The sequence below is a fragment of the Thunnus albacares genome, chromosome 20 (genome assembly GCF_914725855.1).
Source record: "Thunnus albacares chromosome 20, fThuAlb1.1, whole genome shotgun sequence".
In the NCBI taxonomy this organism is placed as follows: domain Eukaryota; kingdom Metazoa; phylum Chordata; class Actinopteri; order Scombriformes; family Scombridae; genus Thunnus; species Thunnus albacares.
Window position 1 is genome coordinate 356,338 of NC_058125.1, and position 24,250 is coordinate 380,587.

At 37.8% G+C, this 24,250-nt stretch overlaps 1 protein-coding gene and 1 long non-coding RNA gene across 4 annotated transcripts in view; one reads left to right on the forward strand and one right to left on the reverse strand.

The window, feature by feature from the left end:
- Positions 1-24,250, reverse strand: part of rbfox3a (RNA binding fox-1 homolog 3a) — a 160,618-nt gene that overhangs the window by 18,632 nt on the left and 117,736 nt on the right. For 2 of the 3 annotated variants that reach the window (XM_044338737.1, XM_044338736.1), the window contains exons 7-10: positions 19,064-19,196; positions 12,477-12,516; positions 12,206-12,270; positions 238-316 (exon numbers count right to left, since the gene is read on the reverse strand). In XM_044338737.1, coding sequence (XP_044194672.1) covers positions 238-316; positions 12,206-12,270; positions 12,477-12,516; positions 19,064-19,196 — 317 coding nt within the window. Of the gene's footprint in view, positions 1-213; positions 317-12,205; positions 12,271-12,476; positions 12,517-19,063; positions 19,197-24,250 lie in introns of those variants that run through there. The other variant, XM_044338738.1, reaches the window with a different exon arrangement.
- On the forward strand, positions 3,111-6,539 carry LOC122971962. The gene is made up of 3 exons (XR_006399597.1): positions 3,111-3,151; positions 5,853-5,942; positions 6,043-6,539. It is a non-coding gene; the product is annotated as an uncharacterized LOC122971962 (long non-coding RNA).

Sequence of the window (24,250 nt, forward strand, 5' to 3'; positions counted from 1 at the left end):
TTGAGTTATTCATTTATGTTAAATAGTTCAGTTAGTTAAGTAGTTTGTATGAATAGTTCAGTAGACCTTTTCTTGTGTCTCCAGTAAAGTTAAACACCCATGTGTCCAGATGCTGTGTCATATGTTATCAAAGACAATAGTATGAGGATGCTGCACCAGACATAGTTCATATTGATACCTCATACAGTGGCACAATATTCAGACAGTCAGCAGCTAAGAAACAGGGAATAGACTCACCATAGTGCCCACACTGTATGTGGCTGCAGGACCAATTGTATGGTGATATGGGTCTGCTGTTGCATAGACTCTGCCATAACTATAGGAGAGAAGACAGACAATGTTTACTATGATGATGAGCAGAAAACATTAAAACCTACAGTAGCTTCACCAAGATGTTCAACAGACATACAGTACTGTGCAAAAGTTTTAGGCACTTTAGATGTTTAAATTCTTATCCATCATGAAATGCCATCAGAGAGGTGTCTGATCACTTCTGAATTTATTCTGCAGCATGACATCGACCCCAAATATACAGCCAGAGTCATAAAGAACTATTTGCAGCGACAAGAAGAGCAAGGAGTCTTGCAACAGATGATATGCCCCCCCCCACAGAGGCATGATCTCAATATCATCGAGTCTGTCTGGGATTACATGGAGATAGAAGCAACTGAGTCACCTAAATCCACAGAAGAACAGAAACTTGTTCTTCAAGATGGTTGAACAACAGACCTGCCAAGAACCTTGAAATATTGTGCACAAGCGTACTGAGGAGAACTGGTGCCATTTTTAAAGGCAAAGTGTGATCACACCAAATACTGATTTGATTTAGTTATTTTCTCTTTACTGAACTTTGTTTGAAGCTGAAGTGATTAAAACTATACATAGCATTATTTTTGAAAGCATCCTTACTTTAATTTTGGTGCCTAAAACTTTTGCACAGTACTGTATGTATATAGCATGTAGCTAAACACATGTCTATGGATATATTTCAAAGATCAGGGCATGCATTTATCAAGTCTGACAGTATCGCTTCAGGGCCCAATAGAAGCACAATTGCAGCACAATTGGATAAGGATTTAAATAATTCCCACCTCAAATTAGGACATGAGTTAGAAACTCTGTGAATGTGCCTTGACTACATACAAATTAAGCAATGATTTGATACACTACTCATCTCTTGTATTGTTTGGCTACAACATAAAGGCAAAGCTGGGTCAACTCTCTAGGGGATCCAGGGGAAAATTTGAGCTGATGACTGCTATTGACCCCCTACTTCTCCCCCTATCTTTGCATTGTGTGTGTATCTTGATAACTGTAAGTACCCTTCAGGTACACACAGCAGCACACAGCAGACTACACATGGCAGGATTTTAATATTTTGCCCGATGCCCTAGAAAATCAAGTATTCCTATAATGTAATACTACCTGTCCCAGGTTTGTGTGTGTCAGTTAGTTTAATTAAACATATATTTATAAAGGGATATGCTCTATGGGACATAATTTAACAACTACTGAAATAATAATGGTTATAAATACAGACTTCGACACTAGGAGCCACTACAAGATGACCATGATGAAGGCCACAAGCCAAGACATGGTCTCACAATAAACTTGTTCTTTAAACTACAAGTGTTCCTGGAGTTTTGACCTCTTCATCCTCTACAAGATGGCCTCAAGCTTTGAAAAATAAATAGAGCTGCATTAAGGCCCTTATCATTTCAGCTTATATTTTGCTTTGGTGGTACATATTACCATATTTGTGCTTAATAAAATTATCAATAAATGATTGCCACACAGTGAACCTGGGGCATATGTCTACTTTGCCCAGTTGGTAATCCAGCCTGCTTTCAAGGATCATGTATCCATAACCAATTCTATGTTCTAATACAGTTCCAATTTTGGGTGGAATGATTACATCCCAAACAAGTGGTTTTAATGCTATGAACAAGCTCATTGTTATTTTAAATTTTGATTTTATTTTCCCGCAAATATACTGTATGTTATTTACCACCTGCTGGAGGCTCCTGGTAGGTCAGGGCGGCTCTGCATCTCTGAAGGAGGTTTTTGTTTATGAGGTAGTAGATCAGTATATTCACACTCAGTGACCTTTTGACTTGTTCCCTAAACATAAAATTATATGGATTCTTTGAACCAATACAAATCAAAGGGGAATTTAATCAGTTGGGAAATACTGTTAATTATTTTCCAACTTCCCAACTCAAACCAGACATGAACCTTGTGGATGTTAGCTTTGATTGAATAGGTTGATAATGGATAGAGAGTGCCAACTACAATGAGTATACACGAGACATATAAGGCATTGGGCCATCAATTCTAACTGTGGTCAGAAGGAGAGATCTAGAATCATTTTCCCCTCTCACTCATACTAAAAATCGGCCTATAGGATGACAATGCAATCGATGTCCCCCTATAAATGTATGTTGTAAAGGTGAGAGTATGTGATTGCAATGATTTGTTTTACCTGTTTCAATTTATGAGAAAAAGAAGATGAGTATTTAAAGGATTGCAATAAAAGTAATGTCAGCCAGTGAGGGAAAATAGAGAGAAAGATAAGAAAAGAAAAAGGCAGAGTGGTAAGAGTAGATGACTGTAGGGAGAGAAAAATAAGAACATCAAAGAGGACCTATTCTGCTCATTTCCAGCTCTAAATTTTTATTTTTGGACTCCACTAGAATAGTTTTGCATGATTCACTGTTCAAAAACTCCTTATTTATCTACCCTTTATGCAGCTCCTCAGTATACATTGTGTCTCTTTACAGTCCATTTGAGCTCCTGTCTCTTTAAGGCCCCCTCCCAATGAGCCCACTCTGTTCTGATTGGTCAACTTTACGTATCTGAGTTGTGTAAAGTTACTGCTGATGCATATCCAACATTTCCTGCTTTACTGCTTCAATTTAAAATCTTTTCAATGACTAAATAACAGGAGACTTTTATTGTCTATGTGTTCTTCACTGAATTAGCAGAGCTTTGTCAGCACTGCTAAAAACTGGTCAAAACAACAACATATTTGGAGCTGTTTGTTGCGTGGATCAGTTAGAAATAATGAAGGGAGGAATCGTACAAGCAGAAACAGCCACAGTGATGATGATGTCTGATAAAGAGCTGCAGACAACCAGCACACCTCCAACAGGTAAAATATTTATTTACTTAATTTATTTATTTACTTTGCTGTGCTGTGTAATGGAATCATGGTTGTGTGTGACTACCCCCAAAACAATGGAAAAATGCCATAATGTTAGCAGAGTGGAGTAGTGAACTTGCATGCTATGCGTGGAGTAGATGACCATATGTAGAAATACGTCATGAGCCGATGTCAGCTCAGACTGAAATTAGAAAAAGCTGTTGGAAAACAAGTGTTCAGAGCAGTCTAAAGCCAGTGCTTTTTGCGCACAGGGATTACTTCTGCATATGTTTACCTCATTATTTGACACATCGGCCACTTTTAACATGGACATCCAACATTGTGACATATATATATATATATATATATATATATATATATATATGTCACAATATATATATATATGTATGTCTGAAAATAAGGAAAATATTTAGAAGAAAGGAGGTTGAAAAAGAGGACACAGAGTTGGACAGCAGAAGAAACAAGGACAGAGTTTTGGAGAGAGCTAGTACTATTCTCTGATAGTGTCCCATTCCATAATCTCTTCTTCACCTCCATCTCTCTCCTCTAGGTTCCCCCTAGTTGCCATCTCCCTCTGTATTTTTCTCTGTCTGTCTCCTGAGACTTATTTACAGTCTTTTCACCAGCACTGGCTTGGAACTAATCCCTTCCCACAACGCCCCTCTCTTTTCCCATTCTTCCCCTCCATCCCCCTTGCTCTGGAGCTACCAAACCGCTTCATTTAGATTGCCCTTTAAGTGCCTTGTTTGTTGAATTTCTTCTAAAAGTTAAAAGAAGCTAACATAGGTCTGGACGACAAAGATAATAGGTTCCATGGGCACATTACTTTGTGTTAGACTGTGTTTAAGAGGGAGACCTAAAGAAAGGATGGTAGTGGGGGTGGATATGGAGAGTAAAAAAAAGTAATATGATGATAATTAATGATCATCATCACTACAGGGGTGAGTGCCCCAGTAGCAACAAGCCCTGACCCCCCATGTGGTCCCCCTTAAATGCAGTGTCTATTATAGAAACTTATTGTATTGTCACATCTTCATGTTTTGGTGAGCTGAAGAAAATTTTCCACCCTGGTGGACAATAAGGAGATATTTTATTCTGTGCTATTTCCCATTTTTCTATAAGTTTCCTCAGATGTGTGAAACAGCACCCCTCTGGGTAGCACAAATGGAATTCACTAGAGCTACAAGACAGGTTGTGTTTGGAAAATTAAACGTGCATTAAATATAGGGTCCATACGTGAAGTATAATTAATTTGCACTGTATAATGAGAAACCCCATATTTCGAGGTATTTCCTGATTTCATTGTCTTAAGAAGTGCAATATAATTCGCCTTGTCCGCTTGTTCCATTATCCAACTTGTACAAGAAAATTGCAACAGGAAGTCGAGGGCTGGAAACAGAGACAGCTCACCTTCAAAGTAAAAGTTGTACGTTTTAGGTATGTTAGCTACACTTCAATTTAAGGAGAGCTACACTAAATAAGTAAACAAATAGCCTAAATAATGAACATTATTCATAACTTCTTTTACACACTTTGGAGATAAAACTATGTAAAAAAAGAAGCGGAGGCTGTGGAACCAGCCTGGGCATTTTCAACCAAACGCAGCATGTGTTACAGAGATGCACTGAGCCACTGCAAATTAACATTACGTACAGGTGAGTCCAACTTTATGTTTGTGGTCTTGTTGTGTGCATAACTTTATTGTATTAACTTCTCCAACCATACACAATTGTTTACCTGCCCACCACTGTAGCTAACTTTTAGCTTCAGAGTCCATTGGTATGCCGATGCATAAACTCACCCTATGACTGCACCAGATAACCTGGAAACAGCCAGGGGGAAACTAGCAGCGGGTAAGTAGAGAGCAGAGTAGAGTCCTTCATTCAGACAGTGACACATTTAGGTTGTTTTGACACCAGTATATTTGATTTGAAATGAAACAATGACTGAAATGAAAGTGCCGACTTGGTTTTAAGTAGTTTTTTTGTGTTTACATCCATATTGGGTGTACGGTGAAACAACTGCAGCCCCCTTTTTTTAGGTAGTCTGCCAACTGTAGGACAATACTAAATATACAGCAAATGCAGCTGGGGAGTTTTCATGACACAGCAGTGGGATGTTCTCCACTGGCACTGTCATTCACTTGACCTCAGTCCAGCTGAGGAGGTGTGTAATTTGCCGAAAATCAGACCAAAGGCTAAAGCCCAGTTTATAGTTCAGGTCCGACATAGAATCACCAGGGGAAATATAAATGTCTTCAGACACACTGTGACTAAAACAGTTTGACACCAAATGTTAGATATCATGATAAAGTTTGTTTTAATTGGCCAAATGATCTTTGGTCTGCTAGAATTGGAGGACTTTAGTTACGAGTAAAAACTAAAACTACAATTCCTACACTGTTCATCTGTGGATGTAAACACCATCAAGGTAAAGAGGAAAGATTAACCTCATAGTCATGATTTCATTTCAAATCCAATGTGCTGAAGTACAGATAAATTACAAATAACTAACAAACATGTGTAACGGTGAAAATAGTCTTTGTTGAACAGTTGTATTCAGTCATATTACAGTTACCTTATTAAATCTTTGCTGGTGCACAACTTAGCATTACATGTGTGGCTCTACTGGAGTAGACAGACAATATGTTGGGACTTTTTCAGGGAATTTTGCCTTCATGTTTTTTCAGGTCTACTCACTTGTATCACCACACTGGCTTCCTTCACTTTGTTCACCTGTCACAGGCTGGCAAGATGTACCAGCACTCAGGGACATGGAGGTATGTGTAGTAAAAGTTTAAGTAAACAGAGTCACACTTAATTTACTTAAGACACTTAAGACATCTGTTTAACTTAACAAAACATTTTCTTTTATTATAGAGTTTCCAGAGGACCAGAGTAGAGAGCTGGTTAGACACCAGGGAGGACAGCTGTGGATGGAGTGTTGCTCACCTTGAATGTTTTTTCTGGGGTTTCATGTCTGCTGTCTGAGTCCCTAACTGTACCTACCAAGATTGGCTTTCACAGTGAAACACATTATTAGGAACACCTGTGCAATCTAATGCAATCCTATAACACAGCTCTGCCATAATATTGCTACAAAGCCTATACATATTTTGTCCACCTTGAGGGGGTAGACAAAATATTAGGTCTTTTCAATATAATGCACTCCAGCACACCACCATCACCCACTACAACCTCATGTAAATAAGTAGAATTATCACCATTCTGACAATGTCAACAAAAACTGAAAATGAATTTAATTGAAATCAAACATTGTCTTTTAATGTAGTGGATGATTATAAGAGATGGCTAATCTTTGTACAGTTGATGTACAGCTGTATTAATGCTTCATCACCTTGTTTTTTGTCATATGACCTCTGTCTTTTTCAAAATAAATAAATTAAAAAATATATATATATTTTTGTTGTAGAAATTTTCATCCACTTCTTCCTGCTAATGGGCTATGCACTTCAGTGGCTTATAACAGTCATTACTTTAGTATTTTCTTACTTCACCATTCTATAGATAGTGACAAAGAGAATGTGCTGATATTGGTTTATGAAATTTGAGGAACTTTAAACAGTGAATATAATTTGCAACCTTTGATTGGATGCAAGACTTAATGTTTCCAAAACTCTGCTTTATTTTGCATTATCCTGAATGCAACGTCACTAAGTGTGCATACTGCATACTTAAAGGATTAGTCATTTAGGTGAATGATGTGTTTATTGATAATGTCAGGTATGTTGTGAAGTGACCTACTAATACTAGCAATCTTACCCTGATTCTTCAAGATTTATTACAATAAGTTGTTCTGGTAGAAGGCTAAGGCTGGCAGAATTTAACTTACTGGAAGGGAAATGCGGCGAAAGAGCCCAAATTCAGACTTCCTTAACCCTATCTGGGCTTCACCAGACCCATATATATTGTCAAGAGAATTACTGCAATTTCAAAGCCTTCCTAATGGAGCATGAATCGCATTTTTGGAAACAAATTTAACAGGCAGATCACACATTTAAATTATTAATTATTATTATTATTAAATGTATCATGGATCATACAGCAGGCCTCAAATGTTGCAAACATCCTTCATTTTCTAATGAATTCTTTCCCATCTCCACTGCCCTACAGAGGATCAACAAGAAGCCTGATCACTGTAATCTCAAATATGTTATTTGTTAAATACTGTTCAACATTTTAAATCATTAATTTATCATCATACATGGGACTTGATCAGGTCTCCAAGGTGTTGATCCTGCTGCTGGCAGCAACTAGGACCTGTCCAGAGTTCTTTCCTTCTTTAGTTTAACCCTTTGGAGTCGCCGATCACACCGGTGTGATCAAATGACGTTTGATTTCAGTTGTCTGTTTCAGGACGACGTAACATAAAAACAAAGTCACATTAAGGGTTGCTGTCAACTTCTGTCAAAAGTGCTGGCTTGAAACTCTATGCCAGTTTTTGTTTGGTGTTGATAAACCAAGTAAAAACGGAGATACGTTGATATAAAAATCATGTTTACTCATGTGTAAAAGCGTGCGAGATGAGACGGGGCAGACGTCGCATTTATTTTATATCTTCGTCATTTTTTGTCATATGATGAAATGGAAAAAAAAGCTCGAATGTGCTGATCGTGCTCCACAGATTCAACATTTCAGGAATAGAGGACTGCCAACTGTGAAGAGCACCTACGGAGGAGAAATGCGGGCGTGAGAGGGAAGCGGGCGAGAGAAGCGGGAGAGAGAGAGAGAGGCGGGAGAGAGAGAGACATATTATATTTGCACTATTTGGGAACCTCACTACACTCTGGGAATGCAAGGCCTGTAATATCGTTCTGTGTCTAATAGTTTACATCAACTATTTTGAAGAGTGGCATAACTAAAAAGTAAAAAACGCCTATTGTTACATCTGCTTTTTGTTGTAAATAGATGTATATAGATTGATTTTATCTCGGTTTTCCCATTATATGTTCACATTTGTAATCTGTGTTTACATTTGCAACCTTTAAAATGCTTTGTTGAACATGTTTGTGTTTCTTATGTTGAAAAAACTACAATTTTCCTGATCGGATTTTATGTATTTTGTGTGTTTTTTGGTCCAATATGATGATATAGTATGTCAAAGTGAAAAAATAATTGTCTGGTCAGATAGGTGATGTTGTGCTGAAAAAAAAGATACCAAACATTGGCATGTTAAACATTTTTTAAAGTGATATATAAAGGCAAATTCAAAAGTATGCAAAAACTGCCAAAATAGCCCAAGACTCCTAAGGGTTAATCATTGTTTTCACCTCATTTATTTCCCCATGTGTTCCTCATGTGTTGATGTAGCAGGAAAGTTGAGCCGTGTCTGATCCATTGTTGATATCCATTTGCTGGGTCTTGACAGACACCCTCAACCTGACGGGTCTGTTTAAATGCCTACATGTATTGCCATGATTTGGACAAATAATTAGACAATTTCATTCGTCATTACTGTCATTATGATGTATTTTTTAAAATATGTTAATGTAGCCTATAAAAATAATCTTTCACATTGTAATCCTTTTATTTGTAATTTTTTTTGCATGTTTGTGTACTGCTGTGTGTCTGTGTGTGTGTAACAAGCAGAGTGTACATGAGTGTGCACTCACCTATGTAGGCGCATATTACTTTCTTGCTAATGTGCCCTTAAAATAACAGTGAAAAACTGCGCCATTGACTTCAGACCAGTTGACCAACAAAAATGTTGGTCAACAAAAATGTTGGTCAACTGCACAATCGCTTTCCGCTGCCTCAAGATAGCAATGTGCCAACAATGCACCTGACCACACCTCATTTTAAGACCAACATACTCATGAGCGCTCAGACGCTGGATGGGAAAAAGACACCTGCGTCAGTCTTGAACAAGCAAAGACACTTGCTTGGTGCTGTTTTGCGTATAAGATAGTGCCCAGTGTCTCTTGGTTCCCTGTCCACCCACTCTGTATAAGACATCTCTTATCCCACAATAAATAAAACTCCTCCACCACACCCACCCCACCACCCTCTGCCTCATCTCCTCTCAAACCCACTTCACTGACCGGACTTTGCCCTAAATCAGGAGAGCTTAAAAAATAGAATGAGAGAGATTCAGTATAAAAGATGAAAAAGGGTGAGAGTGGAGAGGGATACATTACACATCAGCTATGGAGGGAGAACGAATAATGTGAGAGCAAGAAAGAGGGAATGTATGAGAGGAGAAAAAGAAAGGGAATTAAATAAGTCTTGTGGAGAGATGTCCCTCTCACCCGCTCCGCTCTCCTCCACTGCTCTGTTCATAATTCTCCCGAGCTTGCCACTTGCTCCTTGCCTCTGATAAATCTTACATTATCAGAGGCCTACAGGCTCCGGCTGTGGCCGTTTCTTATCGGATCTGACATGCACAATCTCCCTAAGATTAGATCCCCAAGCACCTTCATACACACTTAGACAGCTATCTTTAGGCTTAACTCAGGTTTTCTGGTAATCCCAAAGCCATCTCACTGTTTACCAGGATAGATCACTGTGATAACCTTAGTTGAACTGCTAGAGTAGATTCAGAGGATCAGATCAAAACACTGTTAACAGCTTGATGACTGACCAAACAGATTACTGAAAAATTGAGTCATCATCCCTGTCAGCACCAAAATGTCACTATGGAAAATTATAGATTTACTGAATTTTATTCTCATTCTAGAGTAATGAACATGATGAAAATGCCAGCCATATTTAAATACTTATCACACCATATGTAATACTTATCACACTTATTTATAGCTTACTTTCTTTATTTGGACACCGTTTTTACACCTACATAATAACCAAAAATATCCAGCAGGTATCACTGTTTCATCACATATATTATGTGGTTTTGTTTCTTGTAATTAAGAACTCTACCTCTCTCACATGAACATGGTCATGGCCAAACTGGAAAACCCAGAGTAAACTGAGCCAGTTGATAACCGGCCTAATGATACTGGTTATCCAGAATCACCCATAATAGGCTCAGTGAAGACTGGTAGCTCAAATAGAGCCAGACTAAGTTCAACTGATGTTGCAGATCCCTGCTGTACCTCTGTTTCTTGTTTTCATTTTTAATTCTTTAAGCCTCAGAGACCCATGGAGGCGTCTGTACCCTCTGCTAACATTACTGTCGGCATGCTAGCTTGTAAGGAAGGGGGCTAAATAACACTTCAAACTTAGGCTAAATTTTAGCAAGGGAAAAGCTGGCATGGCCATTTTCAATGGTACCCACCTTTACAGACATGCCCATTTTATGCTAATCCCATGCAGTTTTGGGCTAAAACCATGCAGTATAAATGTGTTATTTTAGCCTATTCTAAAAATGGTGTATTTGAATATTTCTAAATAGTCTTAACTGCCTTACCCAACTGCCTAAATTGGGCATGACTGGAAAGCTGAGACTCTTGTGGATTCAATGAGCCCAATTGTATTCATGTGTGATGATGTTAGTAGTGAGACCATTTTTTTTTTAAACTTGACCTCACTGTGTAAAATGACCTATTGTGACCTCTAGGATAATCACAGCCTTGTGAAATGGTATAACCACAAACTAGAGACCTAGGGCATTTAGAGGATGTTTGGCTTTCCTAGGTATATTGACAATAATGGGGGGTTTCTGAACAATTTCCAGAACAGAAGTGCTTGCCACCCAATTGCAGAAAAATGCAATTCTTACAGAAATCTCCAAATGTCAGAAGTTTTTAATACCAAATCACAGCACAATTTTTTCTGTGGTGCTCCTCAAGGTCTTGGTGTCTTAATGTGGCATTATGGAGCAATTTTTCACCATTTTTATTAATTATCGAGTGGTCAAAAATGTTTAAATTTTGCACCAAATCTGTGTAACGAATGGTATCACCCCAATAATTGCTGCAACAACTTATGAGACATAACTGAGCATGGGGATGGCCATCATATACTTATATATATACTACATCATATACTATCATATACTTTCAAAATTTGAATAGGCGCCTAACCAAAACACAATGTTTATTATAGATTTATGACTAGAAAAACACGACACGTAGTGCTGAGCTGCATCCAAAATTAATCTTCAGGTTCCAAGCTTTCAGATACTGTATACTACTTCTACTACATATACATATACTGTTGATTGGCAATCTCCCACTAAAGATCCCCCCGCAAAAAAGGAGAAAAAAATTAGTGTATGGTGAGTCTCTAAAGTTAAATACATTTATGAAATGGAGTTTGACATATGTAGATCATTCAGCAGATTACAATTAAAGATTTATATTATTTTATGTTGCTAGTTTCCAAATGGTTGTATTATACTACCAGGGTTGTAGTAGTAGTAGACTAAAACATGTTTATATGCAGCAAACATTTGAGTAGTGTTTTCATCTGGTACAAAAGAGGCCATATATCATATTATATAAAAACAGGAGAATATTCACCCAACACTATCAAGAAAGGCAGAAAACTGTGCACCGCTCATGATGGGTTGAAAATGCTCAGCTTTAAACTTTTTGTCACAGGGATCTTAGAGCTTCTTTTGACACAGTTGACCACACAGTACTTTACAGAGTGGAAAACTGGGTTGGACTCTCACACAGCCCTAAACTGGTTTAAGTCCTGTCTCAAAGACAGGAGTAATGTTGTCTCACTCTCTCTACATGCTTCCCTTAGGTCAAATTTGGCTTTGTCCCTTAATAAATATGCAGACAAATAGACTACCCATGTTACCAAGCAACCACAATCCTGTCCCTGTAAGTTAATTGAATTTATTAATCAGTTACTGTATAAAAGCACTGCTGTTGGAGTTGTTGCTACTATTTTTATAATTGTGAGAAAGTTCAGTTTGTCCTGTTCCCTGAATGATCTACATTACATTGCACATGTCTAGCAAGGGTTAGGGTTAAGGTATGCTTTTAAAGGGGGAAAGGGATACAAACAATTCTTGTTGAGAAAGGTTGAATGTAAAATAAAATCCTCATTATTTAAACCTCCACAGGTTACCTTTAAGTGATCCTCAGAGGGAAAAAGGAAACCAACATACCTGTCACTGTACGCAGCTGCAGCAGTAGCAGCTGGCTGGGCATATCTATATGCTGCATATCCTCCCTGGGGACAGACAGAAGGATTAAATATTGCCTCAAATTAGGAACACAAGACTGTGACCAAAAGTAAGGTGGAAATACAACAACTGACTTTAAGTGCAGCGCTGGATCAAATGCTTAAGACACCATGCACCACATGATTCTGATTGACAATAGTGAATAACTTTGTGAAGAGTAAAAAAAAATGCATATAAAAAGATGTCAACTTACATATATTTCTGCCCCATAAAAGCCATCCTGGTAGACCACACTGTTGACAGAAGACATCAAACATACTTTTTTTGGTATTTAAGTAAAATGAAATGTTTTAGTTAATAATTTCTTAACTAAACAAGTACAATATGAATGTTCTATCCAGACATTTTGGTGGACTTTCACTTCATCTAAAATGTAATGTGTAGGAGTTGGTGTTTCGGATCTCTGATATACTCCGTGAATGTGGAAATAGATGGCAGTAGACAAGTATCCACCATTCACACGTCTGCTGCAACATCTGAGACATGAAGGTAAGTGTTCCAAAAGTGAGATTATTGTACTTTTGCACTATACACATTAGATCTGCAAACTATTTTTTGTAACTAGGTGCTTTACTAGATCATAGAGCAGGACAATGAAGAATGTCTCTTTTCTGTAGTATGTCGGCTAGAATTAGTCAGAGGTGAAGTTGCAGTTATTCCTGGTACTTTCTGAGGTATATTAACTTCTGTAATAAAAAGGCCCATCCAAAATTGAAATCCTGGTGCTGTGTCTGCTACTACTTTTTGATAACACAAACTAAACATAGCACAAAAAGTAAGGACATTTGTGTTTGGTAGATTATTTCTTTGTTGTAACAATGCTTCTTAGCAATAAATCTTATACTGTTGGAAAGCCTGCTTATTTCCCCTTTAAATGGTGGCACATTTGTAAGGAACATGCATTTGTGGGATGAGCAGCAGAGTTGAGTATGTGGCTTGCGCCCATGAAAAATATGCCAAATCTTCTCTGCCAATGCCAAAAAGCTTATTTTGCTGTTGCTACTGACTCTTGTTTTGAGCTTCTGGTACCCCAAGGTGGGGGGTGGCCTCCTGGGGGTGCCAGGAGGCCACCCCCCCCATTGCCTCTAATGATGACGAGGTTTGTCATCATTAGAGGCAATCTCAATGCAGAAAGATATTGAGATGAGATTCTGCAACCAGTGGCAATCCCATATCTCCACAGTCTGGGACCGAACTCTATCCTCCAGGATGACAATGCTCGCCCCCACAGAGCAGGGTTTATCAGAGACTACCTCCAGAATTTGGGAGTGGAGAGGATGGAATGGCCTGCCAGCAGTCCTGACCTCAACCCCATTGAACACTTGTGAGATCAGCTTGGGTGCGCTGTTCCTGCCAGAGTGAGCAACACAACCATGTTGGCTGACTTGCGACAAATGCTGGTTGAAGAATGGGATGCCATCCCACAGCAGTGTGTGATCAGGCTGCTGACCAGCATGAGGAGGAGGTGCCAGGCTGTTGTGGCTGTGTATGGTTCTTCCACACGCTACTCAGGCTCCTGTTTGTTAAATAAATAACTCGTTAAATTGCCAATATGTCTTGTTTCTTCAAACTTCAATCATCCAATTCACCAAACACCAAACAATGTCAATGGTAGAATAAGCTGTTTGGCATTGGCAGAGAAGATTTGGCAAATTTTTCATGGCTGCAAGCTCAGCTCAGCTCTGCTGCTCATCCCACAATTGCATGTTCCTTACAAATGTGCCACCATTTAAGAGGGAAACAAACAGGCTTTCCAACGGTACAAGATTTATTGCCAAGAAAGCATTGTTACAACAAATAAAATAATCTACCAAACACAAATTTCCTTACTTTTTGTAATATGTTTATATACTAATTTACTGATTTTATTCAAAAAACCTCAGGTTACAGTGTTCAGATTTGGTTTATTACACAAATAAAAATACCCCCTTTAGATGGTTTAGAACATCATATTGAATTTCCTTATGTTAAGAAGTAATGAATGTTTATATGGTAACCATGCAATGGTATTTTAAAAACACCTAAGTGTTAAACTTTTGATCTATTAACCTCATAGACAATCATATTTTTATAGTTAAATTAGATAAGTAGTGGTATTGAATTAATGAAGTTTCTTAAGTAATAGGAATGTAGAAATGTAATATGTAATATTACATTACATATTGCATTATAATTATATAATTATATATTATAATAAGAATTTCACGTTTTCTTTATTATCAAATAATAGTCCCATTGAATGTTTTATATTATGAAGTAAGAGTTATGTTGAATTTAGTGCTGCTTTAACTCTATTTTACTAAGAGAAGTGTAGATGGTTTGAGAAAGTTGAACTTGACCTTAAAAGTCCCTGAGAAGAAATTAAACATTCATCAGTAATTTGGTGCTCAAACGTTTAAAACGCACCCAAGATTCTGCTTGTTTTGACCAAAATTATAAATAGAAAAGCCTGACTGAGCTCAGTTGAGCTGGTCTCAAGAAAGTCATGAACACAATTCTTATTAAGACGTCTCTTTTCCTTTGTTTTTCGACCAAGTATAAGTGTATTTGAGTCTTTTATTGAAACAAGTACAGTCAGTTTTTGTTTTATTTGTAACATTTCAAGTCTCGAGTACAGTAATTAGGGCCTGAGCACCTAGCAGTGCAAAGGCCCAATTGCAATTGATGGAATTATTATTTTTAGGGCCAGGGCACCTAGCGGTGTGAAGGCCACGCTACATAGTGGACAGGAAGTGATATTTAACTCTTTCATGGAACTTCTGATAAGAGCTTGGTCCTGAACACATTTGCATGCCCGTAATAAAATCTCCCTGACTGCAGCAAACCCCGACGTGCACGAAGGTGTGAGGCTTGATCGTCGCTGCTTGCAGCTTTAATTTGGGCCCAAGCACTGAACGGCGCCAAGGCTCTCTTGTAATTGTAAGGATTATTATTATTCTTCCAAAACAAATGCATTTTTGAGAGCCTAAATGTGCCAGAAGTTGTTAAACTTTTCACATACATCAGAAGTGGTGAAAAATGTGATAGATAGATGAACGAAATTTTGTAGGCACATGTATCATGTCCAGACGCACAAAAAAGCCTCTTGGAGCCATGCCCTAAGTCAAGCAGGAAGTCGGCCATTGTGAATATAATGTGCAATTTTGGCGCAGTTTTTGCCATTTCCAGACGTTGTATTTAAACAAACTCCTCCTAGAGCTTTAACCTGACCAACATCAAATTTGGTCAGTGTTATCTCAAGACCTTTGTGATGAAGAGTTATCAAAATCTTGAGTTTCTGTTGAACGTCCTTGCCGTGGCAATTCGGCAAAGTTTGATGTTTCGCCGTGAAACAGGAAGTTGTTATAACTTTAATGTGCATTGTCCAATCTGCCCCAAATTTCTCATGCTTCATGAGGGTCCCATCCTGAATACATGTATGTGTCAATATTGAGACATACTCATAGCGCCACCTACTGTCGACAGGAAGTTACATGTTCTGTACTTTTATGAGCTGTACCAAGCAGGATGAACAGATCCATCTGAAATTTGATCAGAAAAGCCTTAAGTCTTTGATGATTCCATATTGTGAAAATGGTGAGTTTTCACTGGACGCCTTTGCTGTGGTGGCACGGTAAATTTCCATGTTTCACCATGAACAAACAAAGTGTTATAACTTGACTCTGCATGATCAGATCTTTTCCAAATTTCCCATGCTTGATAAGGATCCCGGTCTGAAGGCAAGAACAGGCTCATATTGAGTCATAGTCATAGCGCCACCTACTGGCAAGAGGAAGTCTTAAGCGCCACTCTTTTGATAACTACTCGTAGCAGATTAGTCAGAAACACATAAAAATTGGTCAGCCAAGGTGTAAGACCTTGATGATGATAGCTCCTGAGACTTTTTAGTTTTCATCAAGAGCCGTTGCCATGACAAGACATTGTTTGCCACAAAGTACGAAGCTGTTTTTAAGGGGCTAAACATGCTTGAAAACTCACGAAACTTTGCACACACAACAGGTCTTAAAGTCTGGAGTATTGTATAGGTGGCGGGCATGGGCGTAGCAGAATGGCTGGACAGACCCTCCCACAACATTTCAACCAAGAAGCCCCCGCGCCACGTTAAAGCTACATGTATGAAATTCGGTACACACATGTAAAATGCCAGGGCACACAAAAAAGTCTCTTGGACCCATAGCTTAAGCCCAACAGGTGCTCAATTTTGGTGATTTTGCATGCCTTGTATTTTAACGAACTCCTCCTACAAAATTTATCATAATGACTTCAAAATAAGTGTGTGTCTGGTTTGTGATCAAAAGTTATTAAAAGATTTAGCTATCGTTGAAGTGTGTGGCCATGGCATGCTGTTGAGTTTTGATGTTTCGCCGTGACAGAGGAAATTGCTATAACTTTAGTGTAAACGCTCCAATCTGCACAAAACTTCACATGTTTGATAAGTGTCCTGGCTTGAACACATCTACATGACAATATTCTGTCAGTGATGCATACTGGCTCAACAGCGCCATCTACAATATTTCAATAAAGCAGCCCCTGCCGCACGTTAAACCTACATGTATGAAAATTGGTATACACATGTATCATGCCAGGGCACACAAGAAAGTCTCTTGGACCCATAGCTTAAACCCAACAGGAAGTCGGCCATTTTGAATTTACTGTTCAGTTTTTGTGATTTCCATGCCTTGCATTTTAACAAACTCCTCCTACAGAATTCATCATTATGCCTTCAAAATCAGTGTGTGTCATCTAGACTAGTTTGTGATCAAAAGTTATCAAAATCTTGAGTTTTTGCTGCCTTGGGGTGGCAAAGCTGCAAACTGTGATGTTTCACCATGAAGCAGGAAGTTGCTGTAGCTTGAATGTACATTGTCCAACCTGCACCAAATGTCTCATGCTTGATAAGAATCCTGTCCTGAACACATCTACATGTCAATATTGAGTCATAGCCATAGCGCCACCTACTGACAACAGGAAGTCAGCCTTATATGACAAACATCATATGATTCACATGAAATTTTCAAGGTGTGGTCTACACCTTACAGCAACATGTTGTTTGCTTAATAGGTGTTCTCTAGCACCACATAGTGGACACAGGAAATGATATTTAACTCCTTCATGCAATATTCAATAAGAGTCTGGTCCTGAACACATCTGCATGCCCGCAATAAAACCCCTTTGACTGCAGCGCGCCCCAACATGCGTTTTTTGAAGTTTATGCCGCTAAAGACTTGAATATGCTCAGATTAAACTCTATTCGGCACTCAAGTAAGATTACAAGAATCCAACCAAGGCCTTAATTCTCCACTCCATCTGAAACAATGCTTTGAAGATGATAGTGACACTTAAACTGGATTTCTGTCTGCTTGCTGAGAGCAATACTGCAACAAGGAGTTAAACTGAAAAGACTCATTCCAGAGCAGCCTGAAATGGCTTGACTCCTCTTCACTGCTGCCTCCACAAGACCTGCCCACAGCCCATGGCTCGATTCGGGCTACCAAACAGAATTGGTGACTCTACACCCTTGCTAAGTAGAGACTAACTCCAACTTGACCCAAAACAACACCAGACCTGCCGAGACAACATCTCTGCAGCAACAAAAATTGTCAACAGTAAGGCAGTAACATGGCTTTGTGATCAAGGGTTGATGTCGAATAACGTTAAAAAATTAAGATGATTTCTTTAGAGGTTTAATTAGCCTTCCCTAAGCATTCCCCTTTGCAATATGTTAGCCTGGTTACACACTTCGAGACACTATTTCTAAACAGTTTTCTTTATTTTATTATCACTTATAGGCCTTATTATTCTTTTTTATTTATTATCTTATGCTTTATCATTTATCCTCAAGACATTTAGCTATTAATAAATGTCTTCATCTATCCTAAGAAGTTGTAGTTGTGGTTTCTTTGAGCACAGCAGACAGAGGTCACTGCTTGGACAAGAACGTACAGTTATGAGACTGATTCATTGATTAAATTGAATAAAGGTTAGTGCTTCCTCCTGGCACTAACAAATTCTAACCAAAAAGAGAGGTGGTGCCCAGATGAGGTTTTATTTCAATAAAAGTATTAATATTCCAACATTATGTTCTTTCAATTTTGACATATTTATTCATTTTTCAAAGGAAAACATTACAAGTAGTTTTCTTTTTTAGTTTTAAACAAAAATATCCAAGACATTAATAATAATAATGAAATATAATAATATCACCATACAGTAAATGACTGGTTCAGTAATTCCACATGATCAAACTGCACCATTCATTCATTATTCCTCTCTCAGCCAGCTGCCTTTACCCATCCATCTGCATTTCTTGTCATTCTTTTTTCAACCCTAACACAGTCTCTCAGACATCCATTTTCTTTCTCTCTCTCTGCATGTCTCCCCCTCTATACTAAGTCTCTTGCTCTCTCTGAGGCGGGCCCATTGGAGTGTGCAGGGCAGGTCATAGCAGTCCATTCACAGCAGAATAAAGAATGACACATTAGAAAAAAGAGAGACAAATTCAGCCACTCTGGAATCAAAGAGCAATTTTCTGCTCTATTAGAAGGCCTTTTTGTTTTCCACTCACCATTCTTCTATTACTGCATGCGTGTGTATATGTGAGTATGTATATATTTGTGGATGTGTGTGTGTTAGCGATAGCATGTATGTTTGAGTAACGTTTTGAAATAAATTTGTGCAATAGTGTGTTTTCAGTATTGGAGATCTGTCATACAGTGTTTATATGATTATATGTGTCTCAGTCTAAGTCATGTGTGTGTCGTGTGTGTGTCTGGCACTCACGCTCCATAGGCAGGAATGGGTGGTGGAGGAGGTGCAGCGCGGAACGTGTTATAGACGGCGCGACCCCTCCCTCTCAAATGGGCCCCTCTATAGGCCACCGCTGCTCCTGTACTGGGGTATGGAAACCCTGTCACTGAGAGACATCCAGACACACAGAGAAAGGAAGAGGTGGAATGAAGCACAATATGTTACAATGCTAAATTTAATATTTTCCTTCACATAGAATCATTTTTAAACATTTAAATGAAATAGCTGCCATTGTGCTGTATTTTTCTTATTGTCAACAATTCCTATGAAAAGGCCCAAATCAACAATGTGTTTGACTCTCTTAATACTCTCTGACTTAACTACCCTGTTGGTGGCACTCATCCCAAAGCCCATGGGTTCTTACTGCTGCTGTACTAAGACAAAAGACAAACATCTTTAAAAATGACTCGCAAATATGTAGTTTAATTTTAAAAAGGCTTAATAATTTTCACCTGGCCATCATAGGTTTTTAGCAAACTTACTCAAAAAGGAGGAAACAGTGCATTTGTTGGGGACTATTTTCAGCTGAAGTTTAAGACATACTGCATTTGGAATATGTGTCTGGGCCAGAGACACAGCTGATGACCTGCTGAGATGACTTGTTTGTAACAAGGTATAAATTACTGTAGGAAACAATGACAAGGAGAAAGATCCTCTCTGCTTTTTAGAAAAAAAAACAAAAAACCAAAAACCTAAACATCACGCCCCCACCAATGCAGCCACTTGCATTGTTTTGGACATGGACAACTGGCCACTTTGTACAAAAGGGCATTGGCCATTAGAAGGTTGTTTTAACAATGATAAAAGTTGTGAGAGCTGAAGTAGAAGAAAGGGCAAGAAAGTTGAGCAACAATAGAGAAGGCATTAGATTGGCAATTAGTTTATGGCAGGTTGAGATTGACAATAGAAATGTGAATAGAAAGAAGGAAGAAGCAGAAAGGATAGTCGAAAAGTTGAGGGATTTAAAGGAAGTGAATAAGAATGCAAAAATAAGTGAATAAGAGAGTTTGCGAAGAGAAGAACCTGCTATTGCACGTAGATTAGTTAGAAGCCCAAACACTGGTCTTTATCCAAGCCATGCAGTGTTTGAGAAAACAGAAAGCAGCCTTGATTCCTGCTGTGTATAGAGGTAGAATGCAGATACAGACACAGGTGCAGAATATGAGACAGAGAGAGGAGCAGGCTTGAATGAAACTCAGAGAAAAGAAAGAAGGAATATCAAGAAGAGAACCAGAAAAATAATTCTCAGATCAGGCCACTGGAGGTTTTGCTGATGATGCAGAATGGGAGAAAGTAGGCACAAAAATAAAAACACAAAAAAGAGTTAAATTGGCACCAATGTGTTAATGCACATGCAAGAAGGGAAGCATGTCTGTCTAATATTGCCACTTGTAGACAGGGTGAGGATGAGTCTATTGAAGCATATGGGCTCTGGCTTAAAAGTGTATGGGCAGCGAATAGTGGTTTGGAAGCAAATGAGGGTCAAGCATTCCAAGATGTCAGCTTTGTCAACGGTCTACTACCTCATTGCACTTGAAAACGGTCATGCTGAATTGGGACACAGTGAATGTTGCAAGGCACCATAAAAACAAAAATATTGGCCAAATATATAATGAAACAGGCTTATTTCACCAGTATTAAAATCATATCACTTAGTCTGGATCGTTTACTTTTGAAAATTTTGCTCAGGGCCTTTGGATTGTTCACAGGAAACAGGAGAGATTTCCACTCTCTTGCCTTGTAGATATTAAATGTTGGAGGACTCAGACTTTTTAGACATGTTGATGGTGAATCATTTGTTTAATAAATACTGTAACTCACAGGCCACTGAAATACATGAATATGGATGACAATTCAAACAAAAAGTGATAGATTGATTGTGTTTCCACAGATTAAAGAAATTTTTCATGGATCTCATTTTTTTGCAGGAATGCATCCAACTGTTTTAACACTGCCTTTTCTAAAATCTTACCCAGAAAAGGCAGGTTTGATATGGGCCTAAAGTTAGTCAAAGCAGAAGGGTCAAGATTGTGCTTTTTGAGGAAAGGCCTGACTAGAGCTGTTTTGAGTGTATCTGGGAAGATGCCTGTCTCTAGAGAGCAGTTTACAAAGTCAAGTACATTGTGAATAAGACTATCAAAACCTCCTAAAAAAAGAAATTGGGAATGGCATCGAGGGAGCAAGGGGAGGATTTCAGCTGTGTAATGATTTTCTGGAGTTCCGGTTCACTAAGTTTAGAAAAGGAACTTAGATTTCCGTGAGAAATACTAACAGGTTTTTGATTGGTAAAATTATTCACCACACTAGCTAGGATATTAGTAATTTTATTTTCAAGGAAGGATTTGAACTCCTTGCATTTTGACTGTGAGGCATGGTCTATTTTATCACTAAGTTGGGAAGGATTTAAAAGGCGATCAATGGTTGAAAATAAAATTCTGGGGTTGTTTCCACTGTCACTAATGATCTTAGAGAAATATGCCTGTTTCTCACAGCGTAAACCTTTATTGTAAGCACAAATGGATTTTATAAAGATCTCTTGGTGGATTGTTAATTTACTTTTCCTCCACATTCACTCGGCTCTAAGACATCCCCTCTTTAACAGACGAGGTTGGTCATTGTCCCAAGGTGCTTCCTTAACCTGTGATTTCTTTTTGATTCTCTCAGGTGCCATTACATCGAGAGTTAATCTTAATTTGCAGTTAAAGTGGTTTACTTTTTCATGAATTGATGTGATTTCATCAGAGAGAGGCTGACTACACATGTGGTTCGTGAAGTTAGTGGCTGAAGACAGACTAAAAAGGTGTCCTTTAATGAGGCGCTCAGTATCATTATTTACTAACCCCACGATAGTAATTTTGAGAAATAGGCAGTATAAGCAGATCTGATATATTTATATCAACAATCTTATCAACCACAGTATTCAGTCCTCAAGAGATCACTAGGTTTAGTGTGTGGCCACAGTTGTGAGTTGGCTCAGCAGTATGTTGTATAAAATCAAAAGAGTGCAAAAGTTGCAAAAAGTCCATAGCATTGAAGTCTGAGACGTTATCAATGTGCAAATTAAAATCACCAGTTATAAGAATCCTATCATGGTTAGTAAAACAGATTGAAAGGTCAGGTAAAAATGAAGCTGTATACTTTGGTGGTCGACAGATAGAAATCAGCGGCACTGAAGTCTGACTTTCCAGTATCATCGCCTGGTATTCAAAAGATGAATAGCTAGGTTTTTGCACTTAAAAATGTCCCAAAAAAATCGATCGAGTGGATCACGGATTGAGTGGATCACGGATTGAGTGGATGGTATTCAGCATTTATGATTTATAAGCAGTATAAATATATATGGGAAAGTGGTCTCAAACTTTTGGACCCCGCTGTGTACATACATATCAAGTATATCAAACTTGCTATGTTTCACAGGAGGAATTATAGTTGTTGACAAAGACATTTATGATACCATAAAAATGTCCTTAAATCTGCCTATGTCTACATAAGTGTGTTTTAAACCATTAAAAAAAAAATAAATAAAAAAATAAAAAAAAAAAAAATATATATATATATATATATTTTTTTTTTAACTGAATGGAAGTTTGGTCACCGAAACGAAGAAACACTAAAAAAATTCATATCCAGGCGTGAAGTTGACTTTGGTTGAACATGAGCCTGGAGTAGCAGTTCTGCTGTTGGTCAACCTTGTGTAAACGAAAAAAAAAAATCTTGACACTGAATCAAGTTTGTGCTGTGGTAGGTAGGTAGTGAGGAGGCAAGATGTGGATTAGTGGTTGGAGAGACTGTCCTGTAACTAGAAGGTCACATGCTCAAAAAAAAAAAAAAAAAAAAAAAAAAAAAAAAAAATATATATATATATATATATTTTTTTTTTAATGGTTTAAAACACACTTATGTAGACATAGGCAGATTTAAGGACGTTTTTATGGTATCATTAATGTCTTTGTCAACAACTATAATTCCTCCTGTGAAACATAGCAAGTTTGATAACACAGTACAACATAGTTGCAAACATACTGTATATATTCAGTCATTTTAAATACATTTATTAACAGTTTTAAACTTGCCTCATGTGTCATGTGTATAAACAGTTAATAAATTGATACATTCAGTCAGGTCTAAAGTTTAGAAGGTCAGGTTTAAAGTTAGGGGACTCATGATCAATATCATTCATCATGATATTGATCATGAATGATCAAATTTTAGTCCCTATAGTTTCCTTTGGTCTGGCTTTACACAACTTATGTCTTAATATGTCTAGTTCAGGATTTCTTTTACTAGGTTATCGGATGTTTGACAAGGCTTTTTTTCAGTTTTGAACTTTAAAAAATGCATCTCAAGTGAAAGTTTGCTTGTCATATTTATACTGCAGATATAATGTCAGTGACATAGGCTAATTGCTGTTTATGTTTGGGACATGTGGGGCATATTGTATGAGCACAAGTAACATCAATAAATCATAGATGATCAGATGATCATAGATCATTTTTTACCTCACTATGCAACATGAATACTTATTAATTGATGAATGTACTAACATGACAAATACACACACATTGAATCAGAAAATGTTTCCACCATAATTCAGAGAATTCTATATAGGATGCACATTCATGCTCAGTAAAAATAATTAGTCTAGTTAACATTTGCTCAGCATTTGTCAGAATCATTAAAGCGTACAAAGAGCACACTTTACTTTAACAAACTCTAAGTATTTATTACTTGGCTGAGTCATCCTCAGAGCAGGCCTGATAACATGAGCCCATGTTCCAGTTTTATTGAGGTTCCAGGTTTTACTTAACAAAGTTATCCAGATAACTCAGTAAACCTGCTTATTGGTTCTTAATATACAGCACACTCAGGAGAAAATACACACTGATTTTGTTGTATAAATCAATTTCCAACATTCTTGGAAAGTAATTAATTGTACAGGAGGGAGACAAATCAGCAAAGTACTTTGCTTTTCTAAAAACAGAAAAATGAATAGATGTATGGCTAAATGAATACACATGCTCAATTTAGGTTTGAATTGCTCAAATGAATAGAGAAATGAAAGATTATATACCACATAATAAACAGAAGTGATTATGCACATGTGGGCTACAAATCTTTTGTAGGATAGGATTGACAATTATATATAAAATATATTTATAT